Raw genomic sequence first — 26,066 nt, 5'->3', positions numbered from 1 at the left:
ATGGAAGTCACTGAGGACCAGCAACTGATTGGTTTTCCACCTTCTTCAAAATGGCATTTATAAATGTTCAGCAGAAGAAAGAAACTCATTCCGGTTTAAAACAACTTTTGAGTAAATGATGATATAAAAATACAACATTATGACAGAATTGACAGACAGATGACAGAATATTAATTTGTGGGGGAACTATTCATTTAACGTTAACAAAACAACAAAACACAGAGAAAAATCACTCACTATTCTTGACTGAAAAACTTTAATACAGTTGCTTTAGGAATCAGTCTATGTAGTGTTTTATTTTTATATTTGTTCATTCAATTTCATTGAATGCTCTGCTAAATACACCTATTGTACCTGGAAATAAAGCACTGTTTGTTTTATTTGTATATTATGTGTATTTGTAATGTGTATCTTTGTTCTTATTTTTTAATAAGAAAAATAAAATAATGACAAAGATTTTTTATCTTCACCCACTTTGGCCTAAATATCTGCCATGCATCTTTGTCTTTCTAGTTTGGCTGTAATGCTCAGACAACTTGTAAAACCAAAATAGTAAAACTAACAAAGAATCGGGATAAAAATCGTGAATCGTGATATTTCTATAAAAAATCGTGATATGATATTTTTCCCATATCGCCCACCCCTATGGCCATGCATTACAATGTCCTGATGACCAGCATACAAAACTCAAAGATATGACTTTAAATATAATACTATCACTGGAGTCAAATCAACAGACAATACCCAAAATGGATACAGAATTCACATATTTTAGAATAATGGAAATATAAAATGGCGTGCACCCAAGAGTTAATTTTGCCATGAACTTGCATTAAAAGTCAAACATTTTACAATCTCAGCAATTACACACCAACAAACCATCACTACCTTCTGTAAAAAAGAAAACATACAAACACACACCTATCAGCTTCATATAGACATCCTCCAACAAACAGAAACATGGATTACTGACCATAGACAGCCCTTTGTGCTGAGCTGATCTCCACTGACCAACTGCTTCCTACACGCTTGCCCGCTCTCTATGGCTCTCGACTGGCAAGTAGATAATGCAGCAGGATTACCAGTGTGTCTCTCTCTCTAATACTGATTACTATTCAAGAGAGAGCAGCGGCAGCAGCAGCTGAGAGATGACACGCTGCTCTCTCCTCTCTCTCTCACTCCATACCTCCAGGCATTTTTCATCACGCACACAACATACGGCTGCCGTAAGCTTTCACTCTCTGCAGGAAATCAGGACAGAGCGACAGTAGAGAGAACAGGGAAAAAACAAGATGAGAAAAGCAGGAGGTGGCAGGCTATTCAGTGCATCATATCAGCAGGCAATACAACAGTTCTAATAATGGAACCAACACACTTTCAGGAAGCGTTCTTCATAAAAATAAAAATAAAAAAGCTAGACGGCACATAATAGAAAGCAACACAGCTGCCACAAGACACATTTTTGAGCCATATTTAACTCTAGATAGCATCTTTACAGTGAAATAACAGCAACCTTCCCCACAGCGGCCTACACTAGACTTACAATTTTTAAAAATATATACATCTAGACAAACATACACAGTCACAAATACATAATTGTTAAAAAAAAAAAACAGCTGGGGTCAGTAAGTTTTGGGTGCATGAGGATGCATTAAATGATCAAAGGATGCATTAAATTAATCACGTGACGGTAAAAACATTTGTTACAAAAGATAATGGTTCAAATAAATGCGGTTCTTTTGAGCTTGCTTTTCATCAAAGAATTCTGAAAGAAAATGTTTCTTCATTTCCATAAAAAATTATAAGCAGCAAAACTGTTCAAGATAAAAGTTTCATCACAGTTTCACCATCCAGTTAGGCACATCAACCATAACTCCTTCAAAAACACCCAGATACCTTGGAGTTGTGATTGATGATCAGCTGACTTTCTCAGACCACATTGCTAAAAATGCCCGGTCCTGCAGATTTGCTTTATTCAACATCAAGAAGATCAGGCCCTTTCTTTCGGAACATGCTTCACAACTCCTTGTTCAAGCTCTTGTTCTGTCCAGGCTGGACTATTGCAGTGCTCTCTTGGCAGGTCTTCCGGCCAATTCCATCAAACCTCTACAATTAATCCAGAACATGGGAGCAAGATAAATTTTTAATGAGCCAAAAAGTATGCACGTCACACCTCTGTTTATCAATTTGCACTCGCTACCAATTACTGCTCGCATAAAATTCAAGGCATTAATGTTTGCCTACAAAACCACCACCGACTCTGCACCCCTTTACCTAAATTCATTACTTTAGACTTCTGCAAATGAACGTCGCTTTATTGTGCCATCCCAAAGAGGCGCAAAATCACTTTCAGAGACTTTTAAATTAACTGTTCCCTCCTGGTGGAATGACCTGCCCAACTCAATCAGAGCAGCGGAGTCCTTCATCTTCAAGAAACAGCTATAACACATCTCTTCCATCTTTATTTGACATTCTAACTCTAGCACTCTCTCTTCTGATTCTATACTAAAAAGAAAAAAAGAGAAAATACTAACACTAGCTTTTCTAATCTTTTTGTATTATATTTGTTTTCTTTTTATTTATTATACAATTAACAAATGCAAAAAAGGCCTCTAACACTAGCTTGCTCTGTTCTTTTTCTATTCTGTTTTCTTTTTATTATATAATAATAATAAAAAAAACTTTCTACGTGTACTGCGTTAAGCTAACTGAGACTTGTTATAGCACTTGCATATAATTGCTCTTTTGTTGATTTTGATTGATTCCATTGTCCTCATTTGTAAGCCGCTTTGGATAAAAGCATCTGCTAAATGACTAAATGTAAATGTAAATGACTCTTGATTTTTCTTGTGTTGGCATATCAGTATGATTTCAAGGATCATGTGACACTGAAGGCAGTAATGACTGCTGAAAATTACCATTAAAAGGAATAAGTTACACCTTAAAATGAATTAAAATAGAAAACAATTATTTTAATTTATAAAAAAGATTTCACAATATTTGTTTACATAGATTTTATTTTGATCAAAATGTATTCTTGGTGAGTATAAGAGACTTCTTTCTGAAAATATTAAATCCATAAATAATAAAAATTGACCTCAAACATTTGAACAGTACCACAATACCAGTTTTTATATGGATAATGGACATAATAGTACAGCTCCCATTAGCTGGAAAGGTGGAAATCTTAAAAATAAATAAATATTTTTTTTAACCTGGTCTAGTCAGACAATGTGCATACTTGAGCTGAGTGAATGGATAACCTAACTATCAAAAAGACTATTAGTACTTTACTTACTACTAAACATTCTTACAGTTGCCATATACAGTGTTATAAATTCTTCCCATTAATACTCCTACAACAGATTGGTGACCTTTCCATTATGCTGTAGCTGCAGTAATGTAGTCAGTATGCTACGCAACTAGGGATAAACAAATTTAGAAACCACTAGGGCTTATGATTATATTTATGCTATGGCTGATATACAATATTATTTATGGTCAATTGATTTATGGACAACATACAGGGTATGCTTTTGTCAAAGGTAAATATCAAGCTTAATATCATCTGGTATTAGTTAATAAACACTAAAAACAAAAACACAGATATATCACACATCTCTAAATGCAACTATGATTAAAAATAAAAAAAATCCCACAAATGACTAGGCATAAACATAATACACAGATTCAAATACACACCACAATCCTGAACACATATCAATTTTTTAAATGCAGATAGCGGAGTATAAATGTATCAGTCTATATGTCAATGCGATGTCAGAAGGGATGACACTGCAAATAAAGCATGGCGTTTTACGAAACATAACGCTACAGATACATTGTTTTAGAACGCAGATGTAATGGCAAGATCACCTCCTGTTGTCTCTTATGGCAGACACTTACCAGAGGGTTATGTTCGAGTGCAAGGTTAGAAGGGAGAGATTCACAGAACACATGGAGAGTAAAGAGGGCACTGCTGCCGCTTTGTTCCCATAAGTGGGACACACAGGGAGCCGGTGAGCATTCAGCTGGCTGCCAACCAGCCCCTGCCACCCCTTCCCCAAAGCAGAGAGGACGTGCTGCACGTGCAGTACTCACGACTTATTAGCACTCAAGCACTTGCTCTGGCAAAGTGAAGAGTTGAGGATAGGGATATTTCTGTCTATATATATCCTGTCAAACATATATAAGTGCTGTCAAAATGAGCGCGTTAATGCAGGCGATACATTTTTTCATTTTAACGCATTAAAATTATTTAACGCCGTTAATGCAGGGGCGGGGCCTAGGGTTGGCCACCCCACTCATAACTGATAATTAGGTCTCTTTTTTCTTGACAAGAAGTGCATTTATTCAGTCGCAGAACGTCTTTACAAGCACACCAAACAGGAGACATTTCAGAAGCGCTTCAACTTGACTTCAGTGTCAGGCGCAAGTCAAAAGAGCACGGAAACTGTACTGTGCTCGCAGCACGTGCTCTTCAACTGAAATGGTTTTAAAAATGGTTCTGGAGCATCCTAGCACTGTCTCCCTCTTCTAACACACACGATTCACCTGATCAGCTCATTAGAAGAGACTGAAATGGGTCCGACCTGAAGTGGGTCAGAAAAGGTAAAGAGATGTGTTTTCTCTCAAAAAAATAAATAAATTATATATATTATATATATATATATATATATATATATATATATATATATATATATATATATATATATATATACACACACATACATATATATATATATATATACATATACATACACACACACACACACATATATATATATATATATATATATATATATATATATATATATACACATATATACACGATGCAGTGATTCTGCGATAATCGATATATTGTAAGACAATCATAATGATATATCACGATATCTGTCCATCCATGAAAACAAAATGCCTGTGAAAGTCCAAACTGTTACAAAACAGCAAAAAAGTTGACATGTTAAGTAAAATAATCATTTTATTCTTGGACTTCTTAAAAGTTTACACTTTTCTCTGTGTGTAAACCAACACATTTAATTGCTTATCAGCTTGCAGATTTATGTTTCTACTGGTTGGTGCCCATTGCCCTCACGGTGCATAACGCGCACTTGTAATATCTGAGAGAGAAGGGAAAACTGGACACGCTGGCAGCGCTCTCTCTAACACACATAGTGAGGGAAATCCACCTGCAATTCGAGCGGAGAGGCTACTCACGGATTGAATATGCGCTTTGCAATAATAACATGATCGGTGCTTATGGTCCACACTGATAGCTGTTCTGGCACTTCCGGGGGAGTTTTTTTTAGTTCTCATCTCCATAAACATATAATATAGCAGTAGAGCTAATACAGTGGCTGGAAATCTGTTTATCCTTTGGTTCCTCGTGCTTCACCATCTTTATGTGGGAAGTCGTGGCCTAATGGTTAGAGAGTCGGACTCCGTAATCCAAAAGGTTGTGGGTTCGAGTCTCGGGCCGGCAGGGATTGTAGGTGGGGGGAGTGAATGTACATGAGCAAGGCACCGAACCCCCAACTGCTCCCCGGGCGCCGCAGCATAAATGGCTGCCCACTGCACCGGGTGTGTGTTCACGGTGTGTGTGTGTTCACTGCTGTGTGTGTGCACGTTGGATGGGTTAAATGCAGAGCACGAATTCCGAGTATGGGTCACCATACTTGGCAGTATGTCACTTCACTCACTTATAGCGAATGTGGTTCATGGTTACTCAGAGTGCTTTGGAAAGAAGCTGGAAATGGTGCGGCCGCGATTTCCACGCATTTTTAGATGCTGGAAGCAGGGAAATCTATTTAGAGCGCCTTATTGTATTAATGAAAATATCTATATTTGGCGCCAGATATCGATTCTTGTATCGCATGGAGAAGGATCGCAATATATCGCCATATCGATTTATTGTCCCACCCCTATAGATAAGATCCCTAAAGTTGCAAAGACTTAAGTCTAAAAACCAAAGAGATATTCTATAAGTTAAGACTCCGCCATGCCCCCCTAAAATGGCTCATTTAAACACGCCCCCACATCACGGTGTGGGAAGATTTGCAAAACACCACCCAAATGTATACGCAATGAAAGAAGGGGGAACTATTAAGCTTTCTTTAGTATTGTTGCTGCCGGTGCCATGTCCTGAAGACGCTGTTTCGTTGTGAAAGCGAAAGTACTTTGTTTGGGCTTCCAAAAGAGGACACAACTAGAAATCAGTGGTTAAAGTTGTATTTACAACACTGTTCCAGAAAAGTTCAACCCAAATATTAGATTGTGCGCACAGTGCAGCGCATTTTATGGAGGATTATTTTAGGGCTGTCATTCGATTTTAGTAGACTAGTCTATTTTTAAAAATCAATCATCGACTTAATTTTGCTCGCGTCGACTAACTGGCCAAATACCGGAAGTGGCGCATTTCACAGACGAGAATCCATAAAACACCACATTACACTATTTTTTACTTTTACTTTACTTTTAGTCATTTAGCAGACACTTTTATCCAAAGCGAATTACAAATAAGAAAAAGTAACTAAAACTAGAAGTCAAAACTCTGTAAATACTATATACACACACAGTTAATAAAATAAAGAAATTAAATAAAATTGACAAATGCATACAACATTTCAATACTAAACATTTAAATGAAAACAACAAAAAAGCTAAAAACAATTCAAAATATTAAAACAACAAAAGGTATGAGTATAATAATGCTTCTAACATAACACTAAGCCAAACACCAAAAAACAACTACATGTGTATGTACAGCCACACACCTATACATATGCATACATATAAAAATAAATTCAATATATATTATTTCATATCCATATAGTATGAAGTACTAAAATAACTAAAATTAAATAAAACAAACTGAATAAACAACCTATACAGACATCAACACTGAGCCAAGCACACGTTTTAAAACAACAACTTACACATAGTAAGAAACGGTTATAAAAACTGAAACAGAAGTTAAACAAGTTGTAGGAAGGAGGAAAAATAAAAAGCGATACTTGTATCCTTTGCCGGTGTCCCAGCCCGGTGGAGTTGCACGGTAGAGTCGATGGTCTTTACACTCTTTGGTCTTCACACTAGGAGGGATTTACACGACGGCTGCCGCGGTATAATAACCTTTTTTATACCCATCTAACAAATCACTATTTGAATTCAGCTGGACCCACTTTCCTGTTCATCACAAAAAATGGCCAAGCAAGTGCAGACACTGACAAGATACGCGATACAGTACGAGGCCAAACGCGATTAGATATTTTTCAAGGCTGCATGATATATTAAGCCCATTTAAAAATCATAAGCAATTGTGAATTCACAAACGCTATGATTTAATTAAATTATATGCGATGCAGTTCTAACACAGTATATGCGCTTTAATTATTTACTTGTGTGTAGGTTACGTATGTGTCACACAGCGGCTGTTCACAGTAGTTCCACAGAAACTGGTTTCATTTACATGTCGAGAGTCTCAAACTCCATCTCTGCATGTTGTTGTGAGTTTGTGTTTATTAACGTTCATCTGGGAATGCAACGTGCGCCATTTCATCAGATTTGTAAGGTAAATCATTTATAAATCTACGCAAAACACAGGAGAACACATCGCGGTTTCAAAATAAAAGCTCAAACCCTTACTCTGAGTATATACGTTTTGATGTCCTCATATTCATGTAATTACATCGGCTGTACCATTTCTGTCCTAAAGAAATGGCCAAATATTAAAGATTAAGTGGATATTTGAATTAAACGGTGCTTGGTCAATATTAAACGAGGATTAGATCACACAGTAATGTGTAAAAACAATCGTCAGGCCGTTGTTATGCGTAATCTACATTAGCTCTATTGTTTATAATACATTATGTATTTTAACAGTTTTGTTCAATAAAACCATGATTTCTTCCTTTTGATACTTTATTTGAACTAATGATTATTGCATCATTGCTATTATATATGTATTTTAAGTCATTTTAAAAGCTATTGTTCACTCACATCTATTTTTATTACCACAAAAAAAATTAAAAATGTAACTATAGGGCCCTATGAAATCAGTTTTATTTCCAAATTCAGTTTTCCATTTTCACTTTTCTATACTCTGTTTTAATGGTTAAATTAAATTTTATTAATCAAAAAGCCTGTCTAAGTAATTGACAATTTGAACTATGAGATGGACACTTGCTTCTTGCACTCTACGTTGCACTTTACTTTTGCTTTAAAAAAAGGATTTCATAGAAATTTGGATTTCATTTGGTTTAATAAAATATTCTTAAGTAAAATTGTTGTTTTTTTGTGGGAATTTAATCATTTAGATTAATAAATTAATCTATAAATTAGTCGATAGATTAATCGAAATAAAAACAGTCGTTAGTGGAAGCCCTAGATTATTTCCTGAACCTGGAAGAGTAACGTTAGCCTACAATGCTGGCTTGCACAAAGACTGTTTCTATAAAGTGGGGCAATTCGGGTGGTGATGGCGCAGTGGATAAGACACATGCCTTTGGTGTGAGAGACCCAGGTTCGAATCCACTGTGAGACACCAATGTGTCCCTGAGCAAGACACTTAACCCCTAGTTGCTCCAGAGGCGTGCGACCTCTGACATATATTGCAATTGTAAGTCGCTTTGGATAAAAGCGTCAGCTAAATGAATAAATGTAAATGTAAATGCAATTCCAACTTTGCAAGGACAGTCTGACGCTTCTGACTCACAGCCTGCAATTACGTTTCTGCTACTGACTATTCAAATGCGAGTTTTGAGCGGTGTAGGGTAGTGCTTGTTGTTTTGTAGTTTCCCCACTGGATGCAACAAATGCCTTGGTTATAATGGCTTATGTTTTTGTGTCGTCGCGCCGGGACACGGCATCAAAATACGGTAAGGGGGCATAACATTTTCATCTCACGCTTGAGGTATTCGGCCAATCACAACGCACTGGATAGCTGGCCAATCAGAGCAGGCCTCGCATCTCAGAACGATGAGCTTTGTAAAAACCGGCGCGTTTCAGAAACCCAGGGGATAGAGGAGTAACAATAATGTACAGTATGTGGAAATAACGTGTTTTTTTTTTTTCCTTAAACCACATACACATTGCATTACACCAAATACACAAAATAGTTATTTTTAGCAACGTTATATGACCCCTTTAATGATTTAGAGAGGATCTGTAAAGAGGAGTGGACCAAAATCCTTCCTGAGATGTGTGCAAACCTGGTGACCAACTACAAGAAGCGTCTTACCTCTGTGATTGCCAACAAGGGTTTCTGCACCAAGTACTAAGTCATGTTTTTCTTGGGGATCAAATACTTATTTGACTTACTAAAATGTAAATATGTAATTTTTAACATTTGTATGCTACTTTTTTACTGGATTTTTGTGTTTAATATTCTGTCTCTATCAGTTAAAATAAACCTACCATAAAAATGATAAAACCTTCGCTTTCTTTTTTTTTTTTTTTAAGTGGGCAAACTTCAGCAAGAGATCAAATAATTATTTTCCCCACAGAATTAGGGCTGTCAATCGACTAAAATATTTAAAACGCGATTAAATCGCATGATTGTCATGAGTTAACTCTCGATTAATCCCAACTTAATCACACTTTTTTGTGTGTTCTAAAATGTACCTTAAATTAATACTTTGTTTTTAACACTCTAAACAACATGGGCAATGACAAATATGGATGCTTTATGCAATATATGTTTATTATTAGTGAAACCATACTCAGAGCATGAAGACTAGACATGTTTCAAAGATCATAGATGTTTTTCAAAGAAATTGCTCATGTCAATTAGACACATGACAAAAGAAAAACCAGGTTCCCATTACTTCTCTTTCTTTGCACTGAGCAATTTACTTACACAAACCCATTTACATTTTCGCAGGACAGGGCAGCTCACTTCTTCTGAACACGCAAATTGTACATTTATTATTTATTATTACATTTGTTTGCCTCTCTGTGCCCACATAGGCCTACTGTATTTTGATGCAGCTAAATTCTCAAACTGTTTTCATTGATATATTTTACTGTTTCTGTTGTCAGACAACGGAATGAATATGAAATGGTAGTGCTGGGTGGTATACCAGTTCATATTGAATACAGGTGTTGATTTTTCTTATATGAATTTTTAAAATACAGAGTTTGTCATTTAAACAACTTTCGGAATGCGACATTGTTTAAGAGGGGTTTTCACTGTTGAACAGTGGCGAGGACAGCTGTGTGTTACTAGGCATGAAAGTTCTGAAACTGAAGCTGTAGAACGTGATGACAAAAGATTATATCTCGCTCGGGAAGAATGTCTCTAAAGAAGTGTTTTTGGTTGTGAGGGAAAGATAACCTTGTTCAGCTTCCCAAAAGAACCCAGCGTTACATGAACAGTGGATGCAGTTTGTTTTTCAGGGCAGCAATGGAGTTTCGCAAGTGTGTTTGTTGACGAAGGTTTTTGAAACAGGGCCCAGTTCGATGCTGGATTTGCACATCGTTTGATACTGAAAGATGGAGCGGTCCCAGCTATAAAAGATCCTGATCATGATTCAGAACTGCAGACGGTAAGTGAAACGGCATCAAACGTCTCTGTTTTGTTTTCAATCGGCGCTCAAGTGCTCGTCACTCTTTAGCTCTGCCCACGGCGCGCCTCCAGGAGCTTGGCTTTTTTCGGAGAGAATCGTAAAGCTGTATCTTTCTTTTACAGATATGATCAAACTAAAAACTTTTTGGAGATATGAAGGATGCAGTACAACTCTATATGTACTCAAGATTAATATGAGATTGGGTGAAACTGTGTGTGTTATGCCCCCTTTAATGCTGGTGTTACAGCTGTTAATTTAATTAAACGATCCTCGGCGCTGACGCTCTCCAGACATGGAGAAATTCCGCCTTTGTTCATAACCACTCCTCTAGCCCAAGCTGGCCCGCTTCAGCCCAAGGAAAGGCCTTTAATCGTGCGTTAATAAAATTAGTGCAGTTAAAATTAATTTGCGTTAGCGCATTATTAACTTTGACAGCCCTAATACATACATACGTGTGTGTATGTGCATGTATGCATGTATGTATGTATATACACACAAACACGGCCTAAAATTAACACTCGCCAAGCGCCAAATGGGAGTAAAAAAAATTAAAATTAAGCATTGTTTTCAAAGTGTCAAAAAGCACCTGATGGAGTTTGAATTTCACATTAAACTGCTTCGGTTTCACACAAATGCCGGCACAGACATGCATGTTCAGCTAGAATCGCCCAGAACTCGTGCACCTTCGGAAGCGGAGCTGCGCGGAAAGTTACAAAAAATGCTGTGAGAGGAATCAAGAAGAGATGAGGAGAGGTTTGGAACAAGGGAAACATTTTCGAAAAGAGGAAGTCAATGAACTCAAAAATCAAATCCTCCGCACAGAGGTTGTATTTCCTTTAGCCCAGATGGCTACTCAGCATGCACACATTAGAAGAGCATGTAGAGATGAGGAGAAACATTTTTTTAATAAATAAATAAACTCTCCCTTGCCCTCAATCGCCTCAACAATAGGAGAGATTCATAAAAGGACAGTAAAGTTGATACAAAAAAAACACTCGAAAAGCAATAAAATAAGCGAGTAAAAAGACTATGCCAGTGTATTTACTGACAAGACTGTAAAGCCAAAACAAAATCACTTGGAGGACAAAAATCACTGGCGATTCAGTGACCTACAAAACAGTTACGGTTTGCCAAAAACAGCCTGCAGCACTGTAATCCCTGACCAGAGTAGAAGCCAAGAGACTGGAGGAGCTAATTAGAAGCCTGTTAATCAACCTACTACAAACAAACAAAAACCACATTTCTACAATATTGAAATGCACAAATAAATGTTAAATGAATACACTATGATCAACAAGCTAAAATAAACATAGCATCATGGTATGTTAACAATTAGAAGGAAATTAGATCAACTTGTTCCTTAGTTTGTAAAAAACTAAGGCCCTTCAGTTTAAAGTTATATTTAACCTTTCAACTGCTTTCACAAACTTTTAAAGCCGATAAACATTTGCATAATAAGTATTATCACTTGTGACGAGTGGGAACGGAGCATGGGAACGGAGTGAGGCCGGTGGAGTTGATGATAATGAGGGACACCTGATTTCAAAAGGTCTTGTATTAAGGCACATTTAACCAACATTTAAGCCTGTTAGTAAGTACATTATAGAGCATGCAGCTACTGTAGCTCCAAGAGTAGAGCATGGGAAAAGCATTGCCAAGGTTTTTAGTTCAAGGGTTTGATTCCCAGGGAATGCACAAATTCAAAACGTTCATGCTAGAATGCAATGCTAGTCACATGCCAAAAGCATAAATGTTTAAATGTAATGTAGAGAAAGAGACCTAGGCGTTAAAAGCCATACCTTGAGGCTCGACTCGTAGTCTGTGTTGACTTTAAACATCAGGCCGAGTCGCAGATGGATCTCCTTGGCTCTTGAGAAACTAGGGTCAATGTAAAGCACCTCCTGAAATGCTTTAATCGCCCTGTGGATGAAAAGAAACCACAACAAAAAAATCTTAAGGGAGAGACATACTCATTTACAATGTGATTAAAAATGAAATAATGATTAACTTAATCAAAAAAATCTCTGAAATTAAAATTTGGGAAATTAATGATTTGAAGCAACAAATAGTAAAATTTCTTGCCGCATGTGCTTCAAAAGGAAAAGCAGAAACATTATGCACTGGAATGCAATGGAATTACAAGTGAAACTCGTGCTGCGTGGTTGACTCATGTTGTAACATTTATATTACATATATATGCATGACATTCAAATTTATAACAGATAGAGCGCCACACGCAGTGGACTATTACACTTGATCTCCACCTCTGACAGAGATTGTAACTCGTGGTCGGCTCACAGCAGAGGGTTTTGCTTGCTTATACAATGTTCGCTCAGACAAACAGAGGGTGTTTTTGCTGAGCCACGGCCCACTGAACTCAATGGCCCCGATCCCCGCCCCCCCCAAACAGTCTTTTCTGCTCTCTCTGCAGAGCACTGCGGAGTGTGAGAGCTCTGCATGACAGAACGCAAAGCTTTATCATGGTTTCTTCATTCCCTGTAAATCACATTACTCTCACAAGAGCCAAAGCTATATGCCACTATATAAAAAGAAATTGAAAAGATCAATAAATAAGCGAATGTTCATTAGATCAATTAGCATGGTGACTGGCATTATAATTCAATTTAATTAATTTATTATGAATTTTAAAGGGGAAACACAAAAGATAGTGGCCACGAATTATGAGTTCGTTCTCATGACTTAATTTGTTCCCTCATTTTAGTTAAATCATAGGTTATCAAGGGAACAAATGAATGAAACATGAACAGTAGCCACAAATTAGTCGTAGTAATGAATTTACAAGCTGACTGAATGATTTAATTTTATATCTATTTTTTCTGCAGGACACAGGAGTATTTCACATGCACCAGTATTCAGTTTCTCTTTCCCTGCAGTTCAACATCGAATATGAATGCCTCACTCGTGCTGAAAATATTATTTGCTTTTCTGCCCATTTACAAATGGTGTGTGAGTTGCTGTGGAATATTAGGAGAAAACGAAGATATGAGACAAGAGATGGGCTCCAACCTGTTCCCAATATTTGATGTTCAAGGACTTTGTATTGTTTCTATTTTACTGTAAGTTTAAAGTTTAGATGACATTAAAAGCATAATTTGTGCATTGTAAAATTATGTGCGCAAAAGATCCAGTCCAGTCACAGTCAGTCAGCCCTAACGACTCGCTTCTTTGCATCTGCTGCATGTGTTTTGCGCATGAACTGCACGTACCCCCAAAACTACTCACCTTGCTTAATCGACCATCAGTTAGTTTTATATATTCAATTTATTATCAACAATTAATCTAATCGCTGATTCGTTAGCATTCCTAATCTCTATAGTTCCAATGCTGGTTAAATTTTATTTCCAATTGTAAATATTCATGATTCTGCATCAACATCCCACTCACTTGTTCTGCCAGTACCACTTACACAACACAAACTCAAAAATCTAGGCAAGCCAGGACAACTGATTTGCTAAAAGGACTAGAAGCAAGTAAACTAACTATCATAAGTTACATGTAGTTCAAAACCCATGCCACAACCACATAGCTAATAAATAAAAAAAACAGCTGTTTTCTCTATTTCAAGACTCCAAAAATAGAAAGTTGAAAGGCAAATAAGATTACTTTAACCACAGACTTTAGGATTACAAACTATAAACAAAATCTGGCCTGATCATCCTATTATAGTATGGAAAATCGTTACATAAGTGCCTGGCTACAGGCTACATCTCTTTGTCTCTCAACCTTGCTTTCTTTGAAGATCCCTGAATTACAGTGATTGGCAAGTGAGTGAACAAGAATAAGAGAGAATATGAGAGAGAAAATGGGAAGCAAGGTCATCTCAGTTTCCTGTTCGGTAACTGAAAGGCACGGGATTACCTCATCATTTACCAGCAAGCAAGAATCCATGACTGGGTCACATGCTCTAAAGTCACTGCACACTGAACGTAATGATCTAAGTTACGAACAATAGGATGACTTGACCTACAGGACAAAAACGTGACAAAGATGTTTAGACGTCCAATGAGTAATCGAGTCAAGGACCTGAAAGCTACATGGAACCAAAAAACACAACTGAACATAATGCTCCAGGTTCAATAATAGTTTTGGTGTGTGCACACTAGGGGTGGGAGAAAAAAATTTGATTCACCTAACTATCGCAATTCTTTTTAAAACGATTTACCCCAGAATCGATTTTTATTTCATTATTTTATTTTTTTGGAGAGGAGAAGTTAGCGCTCTGTAATTCCAGCAGAGAGTGAAATGTATAGGTGTGTTCGACTTGGAGCAGCACCGTGCAGATGATCAGCGTATGACATCTAAGTACCACGAGAGCGATTCAAAAGCACAGTCTGTTCTCTGTAGCTCTCGCAGTACTTTGATGATGTCATACAACGATCGTTCTGCGTGCACAGTGCCGCTGTATTAGATGACGTCATATACGTTTAAAGCCGGCGCGAGAAAGCAAAGCCATGACGGAGGCAGAGGATCAAACCTCTTCCAGAATTCTTTCTGCACCTTCACATTTTGAATCCCAACTGCCGGGAAAGCATGACTGAAACGGTATGCAAAGTAACATAACACTATTTTATTTCAGAAAGTATTTTTTCTGCTCATTTTGTTGAACATTTTACTATTATATTCATGTGCAAGTTCAGGGTTTTGGTACTTGAAAGTTTCATGGTTCAAGGCACTTTAAATATACAATGTGTATGCTCCTGAAATAAATGTTTAGAAAGATGTGATGCATTGTTTTTGTTAATACGACTAGTAAACAGTCTCTTTTAAGGGTATAATCAACTATTTTCCATTGTCTAGTCTTTAATAAGCAAACAAAAATCACAGTAAATTGTAAAATCGTATCGCAGTAGTAACTGCTAAGATGTGTTTTTTTGATGTGTAAATCGCAATACATATCGAATCGGCACCCAAGTATCGTGATAGTATCGAATCAGGAGGTAGGTGTATCGTCCCATCCCTAGTGTACACCAAAAGCAAAATAAATATTTGCGTTGTGTTGTCGCTCTAGATTACTTGCAGAATGTTTTCATGGCACTCATGTGAATAAAAACATTGCATAATGCTCTCCTCCATTTTCTGATATAACTGGACGTGCCAAAATGGAAATGTCACTGATTGGCACTGGAAGCTCTTCACTGATTGGCTTGCATGACAACGCATCACATGAATTTTCTGCTCAAGCTGAAATTGGTGTATATCACATTTGTGGCAATTACGACAAATTAATGTCTTTGCATTAGGGATGGTAAGAGCCACTGATTCGCACTGGTGAATCGGCATAAAAGCTAACAATGTGATACATCGATTTAAAAAGTTTGCATTGAATACAAGCTGGCATTTGTATCTGTAGTTTCTAACATATTTGCATTGGTAAAAAAATATTTATACAATTATTAGAAGATGTGCTATACTTTTATCATTTAGAAAGTGACCAATAACGTTCTCCTCTCTAAACAGTTTCTTAAGTGTGTTCTTTTATCACCAGTCCACTGCAGCTAAATGAATTGAATGTATCACAACACTACGAAGACCATGGCATGTCCTGAGAGTCCCACAGAATATAGATTAACATGGCTGTCTGTCTGAACCAAAGAAATAAAAGTGAACTATCTGTACCATATTGAATTGCATACCATCATATGTTTTCCCATTGCATCGTATTGCATTGAACCGCATTGTGTTGAATTGAAATCTTATCGCACTGCATCGTAATAGGGGTGAATCGTATCGCATTAGTAGCTGCTTCATGATCTCTAAATGTATCGTATCGTTGGCTATGCATCAAGACGCGTATTGCATTCATAACTCAGTTATGAAGATGCACACCCCTACTTTGCATGCAATCTACTCGTGCAAATAATTAAATTCACTATATCAACAGCATCTGTGACATTGTACATCACCATAGGAAGAAAAAAAAAAAAAAAAAAAAAGACTCAAATATGCCTTTACCGTAATTCTCAAAAGGGAAAGACAATGTCCCAGAAAAAGTTCAAACATACAGTTTCAGAATGACAAAACTTAACTTCACAAAACTTAAAATCATATGCTTTAGCATGGCACTGTGAGATAGAATTGATAACCAACCTTAACCTTGCCTGTGCAATGATATCAATTATCCATTAGGCACTTTTTACATGACTCAAACTGCCTACAGGCATTAGAGGAATAACCATTTCATCCACCTAAACAGTAAACACTAATCAAAAGGACGATTTATAAAGAATTTCTTTAAAAGAAAAAAAAATAAATAAATTTACATTTCACATAATAATGTAAGAGCTTTAACAAATACGAGCTTGTCATTTGTGCTTTCAACCCCAACTATTTATAACTGCAGCATACATTCACATACCAACTGCTTAACCCTTTGGGCTCGGCTGCGATACGAACTCGGTTTTTTTAAGATAAGTGCAAAAGACACTAAAAATGCTCTGTTGATTTTGGTCACACAAATAAGTGTTATACATCAATCGAAACTGTTAAGTGTCTACTTTTTTTTGAGTACACTCACGATTACAACAAAACTTTGTGGTTTTGGGGAAAAAAGAAAACAAACAGGGTGCGCTGTCTGTCTTCTTCTCCGCGATATATTTATAGTAACGCGTCACTAAAATGAAGTGTAACTCAGCAAATACTCAACACAGAAACATGAGAGTTATATCTATAGAAAGCCTAAAGTGTCTGCTTTCAACTGAAGTAAGTGTTGTCGAAAACAAATGTTCTGTGATAAAGTAATCCGTATGAAACCGACACGATGTTCAGTCTGTCCAGTCTAACTCATTATTTCTAATGTGATCCCGCCCCCTCGTGTTCACATGTAAATAACCACGTGACGCGCACGCGCTTGGAGACGCCCAACAACAAACACACAGTCACGAGACTCCGTTCATCTCTGCTGGTGTTAGTTTCTGGAAGAAGACGCGCTGAGTAAAGGCTGGATTTACCTCAGAATGAGAGGAGAGTTACAGAGTCCAGAATACATCGATCGATCTGATAAGTAAGTAAATGCTTCTTTTTTGCATTATTTAGCGTGTTATTGTGACAAACCCGAACGCGTTTAGTTGGGTTTTCCCCAAACGACAACATGATGAATGCTACGCATCTAAGAATGTTTAATTTTCACAAATAGATTTAATATCGTGCTAAACAATAACAATTAGTTTCTCAGATATAAAATATCATTTTTTTTAATGGTACAAAGTACATCCTTTTGTGGTTCACAGCATACGTGAGTCTATGGCTGCAGAATCATAACTTCTATAAAATCATACATACTAGACTATATGACTACAAAATCATAGTTGTTTTTCTCCCAAACTGTAATTCCAGACTACAGTGTTTGAATATGATGGACAATTCATTGTATTTCAATTTCTTACGGCACGATGTTGTTTTCATGCTCTATATAAAACAATAATATGAGAGTATATTGTAACATGATGAATGCTACGAGTCTAAGTATGTTTACAACATGTTTATTATTAATAGTCTTCTCTGTTCAAAAATAGATTTAAATAACGTGCTAAACAATAATAAATAGTTTCTCAGATATAAAATATTTTTTATAGTACAAATTACATCGTTTTGTGGTTCACAGCATACATGAGTCTATGGCTGTAGAATCATAACAGCTTCTATAAAATCATGCATACTAGACTATATGACTACAAAATCATAGTTGTTTTTTTTTTGGGGGGGGGGGGGGGGGGGTTCCCCAAACTGTTGTTTTCATGCTCTATATAAAACAATAAAAGTAATATGAGAGTACATTGTAACATGATGAATGCTACGAGTCTAAGTATGTTTACAACATGTTTATTATTAATAGCCTACTCCGTTCAAAAATAGATTTTAATAACGTACTAAACAATCATAATTAGTTTCTCAGATATAAAATGTATTTTTTTGTGTACGATAGTACAAAGCATGCATGAGTCTATGCTCACAAATGTTTTTGGTTGTTTGTATTTTATTGAATCAGGTACCTGAACCACAGATGAATCCTGATGACTTTCTTCAAGATGTTTTCCTCTGAGATCGCTGTACCAACATCAGATGGTCAACTACACTGATATTCTATGGTAAAACAAGATCCTTGACTACTGATTATGTTTTTTTTTCTTCTTGAATCCATGGAAATAAGTAAATGTAAGGTACTTGTTCCACTTGTTGAACAGAATCTGTTGCAGGAATGACTCAAAGTCTGTTCACATCTCTGTGGTTAGATCAGTGCGCACAATAATGTGTCTTTGACCTTCATTATGTATGTTTTGATTATACTGTGTTGTAAATAAAATACAAATAATTTAAAAACCCATTTTTTCAGTCTCCTCACACTCTCTGTCTTACCTGCCTCAGTCACAGTCACAGTGATGGGCCATTAGCAGCTTTAGGGGAGGGCCCTTTGTCTCTCAGGTGAGAACCACTTAATATTCAAGGCTATTACCACTCCCTCGCATATACGCTTTCTATCACAAAACATGTCTTTAAAAATTTAAATCAATATATTGTTTTCTGTGAATGAGTAAGCTGAATGATTTTCACATAATTGTGAAGTAAATATTCTAGCCTAGAAGACTGATTACACAAAAGTCTTATTCAGGACGATTTAGTGTGGCTTTTATGCCTTATTTCAGCTACATTTTTTTCCCCAAAACTTACTAACCACGCATAATATTTTTTTTCTAACAAATGCAAACATGTACATCCACCTTGGTGACATTATTGTAGCATAGTTTGTGCTGAATCCAAAAAAAATACATGTTGGTCAATAGTATATTGTAAGTAGCTGAAATAAGCACAAATATCAGGGCATGTCAACACATCTCAAGGGCCCCAAAATTACCTCATACCCCAGAGGGTTAACAATGCAATGGTTTATTTCTAACAGCTATCAACATGTCATTCCTATTTTATCCATTATACACATCTATGTACATCTAAATGTGCCAAGTTAAGGCAAATATTCTTGCTGCTTGAGCAAGCTGAACATATCTATCTGAGCATGTCTGAGGCATACCCTTACGAAACCAACATGGTATGCCTACCTTCTCTGTCCAGAATGGGCATCTGGGGGGGTGCGCTGCACTGCCCTAAGACAAGGAAAGAGGGGACCTCCAGTAGTAAATTTCACAAAATTGCCAAATCAATACCAATATCCTATAAAAATTTAATATGCTATGCATTAATATATAAAATTGACACTATTGGGGGGGGGGGGGGGGGGGGGTTGGCAGATTCATGAATGAGGGAATGTGATGCTTTTCCCATAATCCTTTAAGACCTGACCGCCATTCTGTGGTACAAGATAACCAACTGAACACAATATTGGTCTTTGGGAGATTTTGAATGTTAAATGTAATCTAATGTAACCTGACTAGAGACAGTATAATCCTATACATTGAAGTGAATCCTTATGAACCATCAATATTTTGAAAAAAAAAAAAACCTGTAGGCCTATAAACTAGAAAAGACAACTACACTGACCAGAAACATGAGACGTAAAAAACACATTCAATAAACTATATATGCTCAATTTACAGTGACCAATTATCCCTAGCAACGTGTAAATGCTGAGAGAGATAGATATTATACTGAATCCATGTGTAATAAATACTGAATATTTTAAGCACATTTGACCCTGTTTTAATACTTTAGACCAAACAACATCTTTTAACTCATAACTGGACTATGTTGAACATAAATCAAATTGATGTCTTATCACATCTTGCAGTAATCACCTAGTGCCAGAGTGTTGCATTTTTAAGCTTCTAATGAAACAAGTGAGGACATTTACATTTACGCATTTAGCAGTCGCTTTTATCCAAAGCAACTTACATTGCATTCAAGTTACAGTTTTTACATTTGATCAGCTCTTGCTTTCCCTGGGAATCGAGCACATGACCTTGGCGTTGCTAGCGCCATGCTCTACTATTTGAGCTACAGGAAAGTGACAGGACAGAGAAGGTCATTAACTGTAAATTAATCAAGTGATCCAAAAACGTCCTTTATCATTGTTTATCCATGTACAACATCAAAGAACAACAGAAATTTAAAACTGAATTTCACAATGTTTATTAAATGCTTTTGCAACTAAAGTGGATGTCTATTTGTCAACATTGTTGCCATTTCTCCAGCATTGTTTTCTACTTGCGCTTTGCTGCTGTAGCCAGCACTGCCAACTAGCATTTTCGGCTGTGTACTTGTAGAACGATGCAGACACACCAATACAGAACTAGGAACACAAACAGCCACGCTCTAGGTTAATTATAACGGACCTAGTGAACCAAATTCATATCACCTCCTGAGCGAAAGCTTTTGGATCATGTACAAATTGGAAGGCACTCTAACAACAGCCCACACACACACACACACTTGTATTTTAGTAGACTACAAAAGGAGAATGAAGAGCCCCTTTACTTTGAACCACACAGTGCATGCAGACAGTATATATTTAACTGCCATCGTTTTGTGGTTTCTCTCATCTCGCAACAATAATTTTAATTCAATTAATTGCTCAGCCATACTTTAGACAAAGCCACCAAGAGATATGGTCTCTAAAACAACACTTCAGTTATTCATCGACAGAAAGTGGACAAAAAATAATGCACATACTTTCTGCAGTCTTTAACAACAACAAAAGACTGAACGTACAAAAGGAAATAAAATAATCAAAAAATACGAACAAGAGAATAAAATACAGAATTTCTAATTAGTCTGTAAGCTGAGAAAGCATCAACATCACACTTCAGGTCATGAAAAATGCTATTGGGATGACATTTCAACAATGTTACGTTACAGATGAAAAAAGAAAAAGAAACTAGATGGAATGCATGAGAAAACAAATGCATCACAGAACACACAGTAATTGTGTACTTACCAGTGAAAAGCATTGTAATGGAAGTAAACCAAACCAAGGCCATATAAAAAGGCAGCATTCTGGAAAAAAAAATAAAGCTGAGAGTTAGAAACATAATGAGAAGAAACGATTTATTAATTCATCATAGTTGAATTAATCAGCAAAATGGCTTTCTAATAAAGGATGGCACTGTAAGCATGAGTAAGGATGGTTTACCGTCACAGTGGGTCTGACATATCTGCACTCAGCAGGGGACAGAAACGTCTGCGGCTAATGAGCATGTGTTAAACTAAAAAGGTGGTAAAGTCTTCGTCTCCCGCAACCACAAAAGGTTATATTTACATAATGGAATGTGCAAGACAATATGGATCAATGAAACATTATCATGTCTGAACCTCTTATCTGTGCTCACAGAGGCCAAGCGTGACTCAAACTGAAAGCCACTGCGGCTTGTCTTCCCCACAATGCACTTTCGTTAGATGATGAAACTAGATGGTAAGTTGACAAAGTGAATAATTTAAGAATTCAACTAGAACTGCACTGTATGGTCAAACAAATACAAACCCCAATCACCATTTTCATATAGACAAGGTGGGTTTCATGACAGCTTGTATGTACACCGCAAACCACAAAACTTGTAACCAATCTGAATTTTTAGCGAGTTTTCTACTTTAAAGCACTGGAAGTCAAATAGCTTGGTAGACAGCCAAAATATTATTACACATTTAAATGATCAAAAATAATGTAAATAAATACCCAATATGCAATCATAAAATGCAAGAAGGGCAAGGTGGCAGGATTATCAGTGAATAATTTATATTTCAGGCTGTTGCATTTTAACTAGAGTAGACCATTTGCATTTATGTGACAGACATTGCATTCAAAGTACACATTTTATCAGTTCATGTATTCCAATGCAATGGTTTCCAAGTGCTTTGGAGAAAGTATGAAATATTCAACAGCTGCGGTCTGCAATGTTTCCATTGGCAAATTTTCCATTCAGGCATCCAAACTAAATAGTGCCAATGCAAAAATATCATTTATAGTACGAACGGTTAGAAACTACCTAATAACTCACATAAGAACGTTTAGTCCATCTGTGCTGGAAATCAGTTTCTATTAGCCGTATGCTTAGGCTTAGCGCCTGATATGTGAGAGATGACACTTCTACAGTTGACAGCCATAACTGAAGTCAAATCACATTGAAAGTATACTCTGCTATGGAAACTTCACAGCCAAAAGCGTCACTCTAGCTCTAGGAGAGAACCCAGAACTGTCAGAGGCCATCACTGACACTCCTATAGGATCTCATTTCAAATTCACATTCAAAAACTCTCTTACAGACACGTACACCTAGCCAGACACATCAAACAATTGTTTTCACTAATAACGGACACACGGAATTAAATCTGTTACAGGCGATCCAAATGCAAGTAGCCATTCTACAAATAGTCAATTGAGTCTTGTGCATGTACATTTGTTCAGTTCTTATTGTATGATTGTCGCTTTGCAGACTTTCAGTTTAAAACCCTTGTTTTGACGCAATGATTACACCACCTTTTGATATTTTCTATGATATATTAGACCAGTGGTGCCCAATCCAGTTCCTGGAGATCTCAGTTCCAAACCTGCTTCAACACAACTGTCTGTAATTATAAAGGGTTCCTGAAGATCTTAATTGGCTGGTTCAGTTGTGTTTGATCAGGGTGGAGCTGAACTTTGCAGGAAGGTACATCTCTAGGAACTGGATTGGGCACCGCTGCATTAGACAAATGAAATATTACCACATGCATCTACAAGCACCTCCAAAAGTGGGCGTGATCTTATCACAATTAACTCCTAAAACACACTGGACACTGTTAACACCTGTATTTAACACTGCCTACACATTGGAAGGATTAACAACAAGAGTAAACTGTGCAAGTACATAACCAATGAGAATCAATCATCCCTCACCTTCCAGTAGTCTGACTGTAAACTGTAGTATCTCTGGTATGCAGATAATGCTGAGAAGAAAAAAGAAACTTAAGACTGATTGTGATATTTTTTAATGTCACTAAAATAAATATTTTTTTGATCAGAACTCACCTTTAGGATAATCTTCCAGTAAAAGGTTGAAGTGACCTAACTGGCAAAACACCTCTGGCTCCACTTTCCCTTCAGCTTTTAAGATGTAGACGTCATAGCAGCGAACAGCCTGTGAAGCAAACGGTAAATGTGAACACAAGTCAGCATGCCCACCTGGACAAACAAACCAGTTTTTCTTGAACTTGGTAAATCATTTTCCATGACAAACCAATTGTGACTGTTACATAATTTTCTCAATCAACTACCATTCAATTCAACCAATTACTATTGTCGTTTCCCATAAAATACAGAGGTAAAGATATATAATGCAAAGAGATCTTCGTTTGATATTTCTAATGTATATAAATCATGCATCTCAGCACTCACCAAGCATTATGAAATATTTTGTACCCTAACGTCTGCATTCTATAACATGTTGCCGAATTAAACAGCAACCATATAATAAAAGTTTGGGGGTCAAATTTTCTCAAGAGAAATTAATACTTTTATTTGGCAAGGACAGTAAAGACTAGTATAACATTGCAAAAAAAATTAATTTCAGAAGAACGTTGTTGTTTTGAACTTTCTATGCATCAAAAAATCCTGAGAAAAAAAACGTATAGTTTCCACAAAAATACTGAGCAGCTCAACTGTTGTCAGCATTATTATAGCAAATGTATTTTCCATCAAATAAATGAAGTGAAGTGACATACTGCCAAGTATGGTGACCCATACTCTGAATTCGTGCTCTGCATTTAACCCATCCAACGTGCACACACACACCGTGAACACACACACACACCGTGAACACACACACACCGTGAACACACACACAGAGCAGTGTGCAGCCATTTATGCAGTTGGGGGTTCGGTGCCTTGCTCAAGGGCACCTCAGTCATGGTATTGAGGGTGGAGAGAGCGCTGGACATTCACTCCCCCCACCTACAATCCCTGCCAGCCCGAGAATCGAACCCGCAACCTTTGGATTACGAGTCCGACTCTCTAACCATTAGGCCAAGACTTCCCGTAAATGCAGCCCTGCTGAAAATAACAGACATAATATATATCTCCTATATTTTAAACTGTAGTGCATTAATGTTCAACATTAAATGTTCATATACTTTATAAAACATATTACACTTACTTAAATACATCAAACAATTTATTACTAATGCACCATAAAAGATCTCTTTTAACTGCTTTAGTAGAATGTTGGAGACAAAATAACACTGAAGTACATAAGAACCCATCACTGTAAATATACTAATGCAGCACGCAATATCCAACCAGTAGTCTTGTTTGCTTGTCCTGTCAGTACTCTTTAAAGCTCTGATACACGTACAAGGTCACCCGAGTTGAACAGAGCTGAAGGTCATAGAAAAGGTTATTTTCTTTGACAAGAAGTTCAGAACAACAAGGTTTTCACTTTGTTTTCTTGTCTATGTATTTGGGATTATTTCACTTGGTGTTTGAAATTGCTAAAACATGCATTAGGCGGCAGAATATGAAATTGCAACCCATACAAGCTAAACATTCAGACTGACCAATGCAAACTCTGATATACTGAATAACCGGTTCGTGTTTATAAAGCTCAATCTATGCGAGAACTCCGTTCATTTAAATAATAAACACATACTGTAAAATATCTTGCATTAACATTTTCTTTTTAGACAACATCTAGGAACAAAAATAACTTCAGAATAGTCAGTGATGAACAGATTAATGCATGTTCTAGTTAAACTAAAATGAAATGCTCATTTAAACGTTGTGTTCACAAGGTCTTTAAAGAGGTGCTGACTGTATCTAGGACACTGAATGTTTTGACAGACATGGCTAGTTTGTGGGAAGAGTTGCACAGCGGCAGACAGACAGCAAGCAGCGCTCACCGACAGCACAACAGCACTGAGCGGAGCGATTGAGGGATGCACACATCTATTTCTAAATTAATCATCTCATTCTTGTCAGAGCCACCACAGCCTCAAAATGTCTGGCCCATGGCAGAAATGGCAATTAAACATTCCACAGGTCCATCTCCATGGTCTATAAACTATAAAGATAACAGTAACTATAGCATCCACGCTAATGCACAATAATGTTCTGCTCGTTAGATCCCTGAAAACTGAACTTTAAATGCTTTGCCTCCTTAGTGTGTTCGATTCTGTTTGGCAAAGATTTTATCATTCATCCAATTTAAATAATCATTCTGAAAGTTATTTTAATTATATGAAAGTGAAACTGAAAGTAAAGTGACATGTGGCCAAGTATGATAACCCATACTCGGAATTTGTGCTGTGCATTTATCCCATCCAACGTGCACACACACAGCAGTGAACACACACACACACACACAGCTGTGAACACACACACACCGTGAACACACACCTGGAGCAGTGGGCAGCCATTTATGCTGCGGCGCCCGGGGAGCAGTTGGGGGTTCGGTGCCTTGCTCAAGGGCACCTCAGTCGTGGTATTGAGGGTGGAGAGAGAGAGAGCGCTGTACATTCAAGCCCCCCACCAACAATCCCTGCCGGTACCGAGACTCAAAACCGCGA

General features: G+C 37.0%; 1 protein-coding gene across 2 annotated transcripts in view; it reads right to left on the bottom strand.

Moving 5' to 3' along the window:
- LOC306877287 (lysine-specific demethylase 6A-like) overlaps positions 1-26,066 on the bottom strand; it is a 66,490-nt gene that overhangs the window by 37,624 nt on the left and 2,800 nt on the right. The window contains exons 3-7 of one of the 2 annotated variants that reach the window (XM_079428964.1): positions 23,536-23,644; positions 23,404-23,453; positions 21,469-21,527; positions 19,637-19,681; positions 12,365-12,485 (exon numbers count right to left, since the gene is read on the bottom strand). In XM_079428964.1, the coding sequence (XP_079285090.1) occupies positions 12,365-12,485; positions 19,637-19,681; positions 21,469-21,527; positions 23,404-23,453; positions 23,536-23,644 (384 nt within the window). The remainder of the gene's footprint in view (positions 1-12,364; positions 12,486-19,636; positions 19,682-21,468; positions 21,528-23,403; positions 23,454-23,535; positions 23,645-26,066) is intronic. The other variant, XM_079428965.1, reaches the window with a different exon arrangement.

Source organism: Barbus barbus, assembly GCF_936440315.1.
Source record: "Barbus barbus genome assembly, chromosome: 11".
NCBI lineage: Eukaryota > Metazoa > Chordata > Actinopteri > Cypriniformes > Cyprinidae > Barbus > Barbus barbus.
Note: the sequence above shows the minus strand (reverse complement) of the source record. Positions and strands in the feature narration are given on the sequence as shown.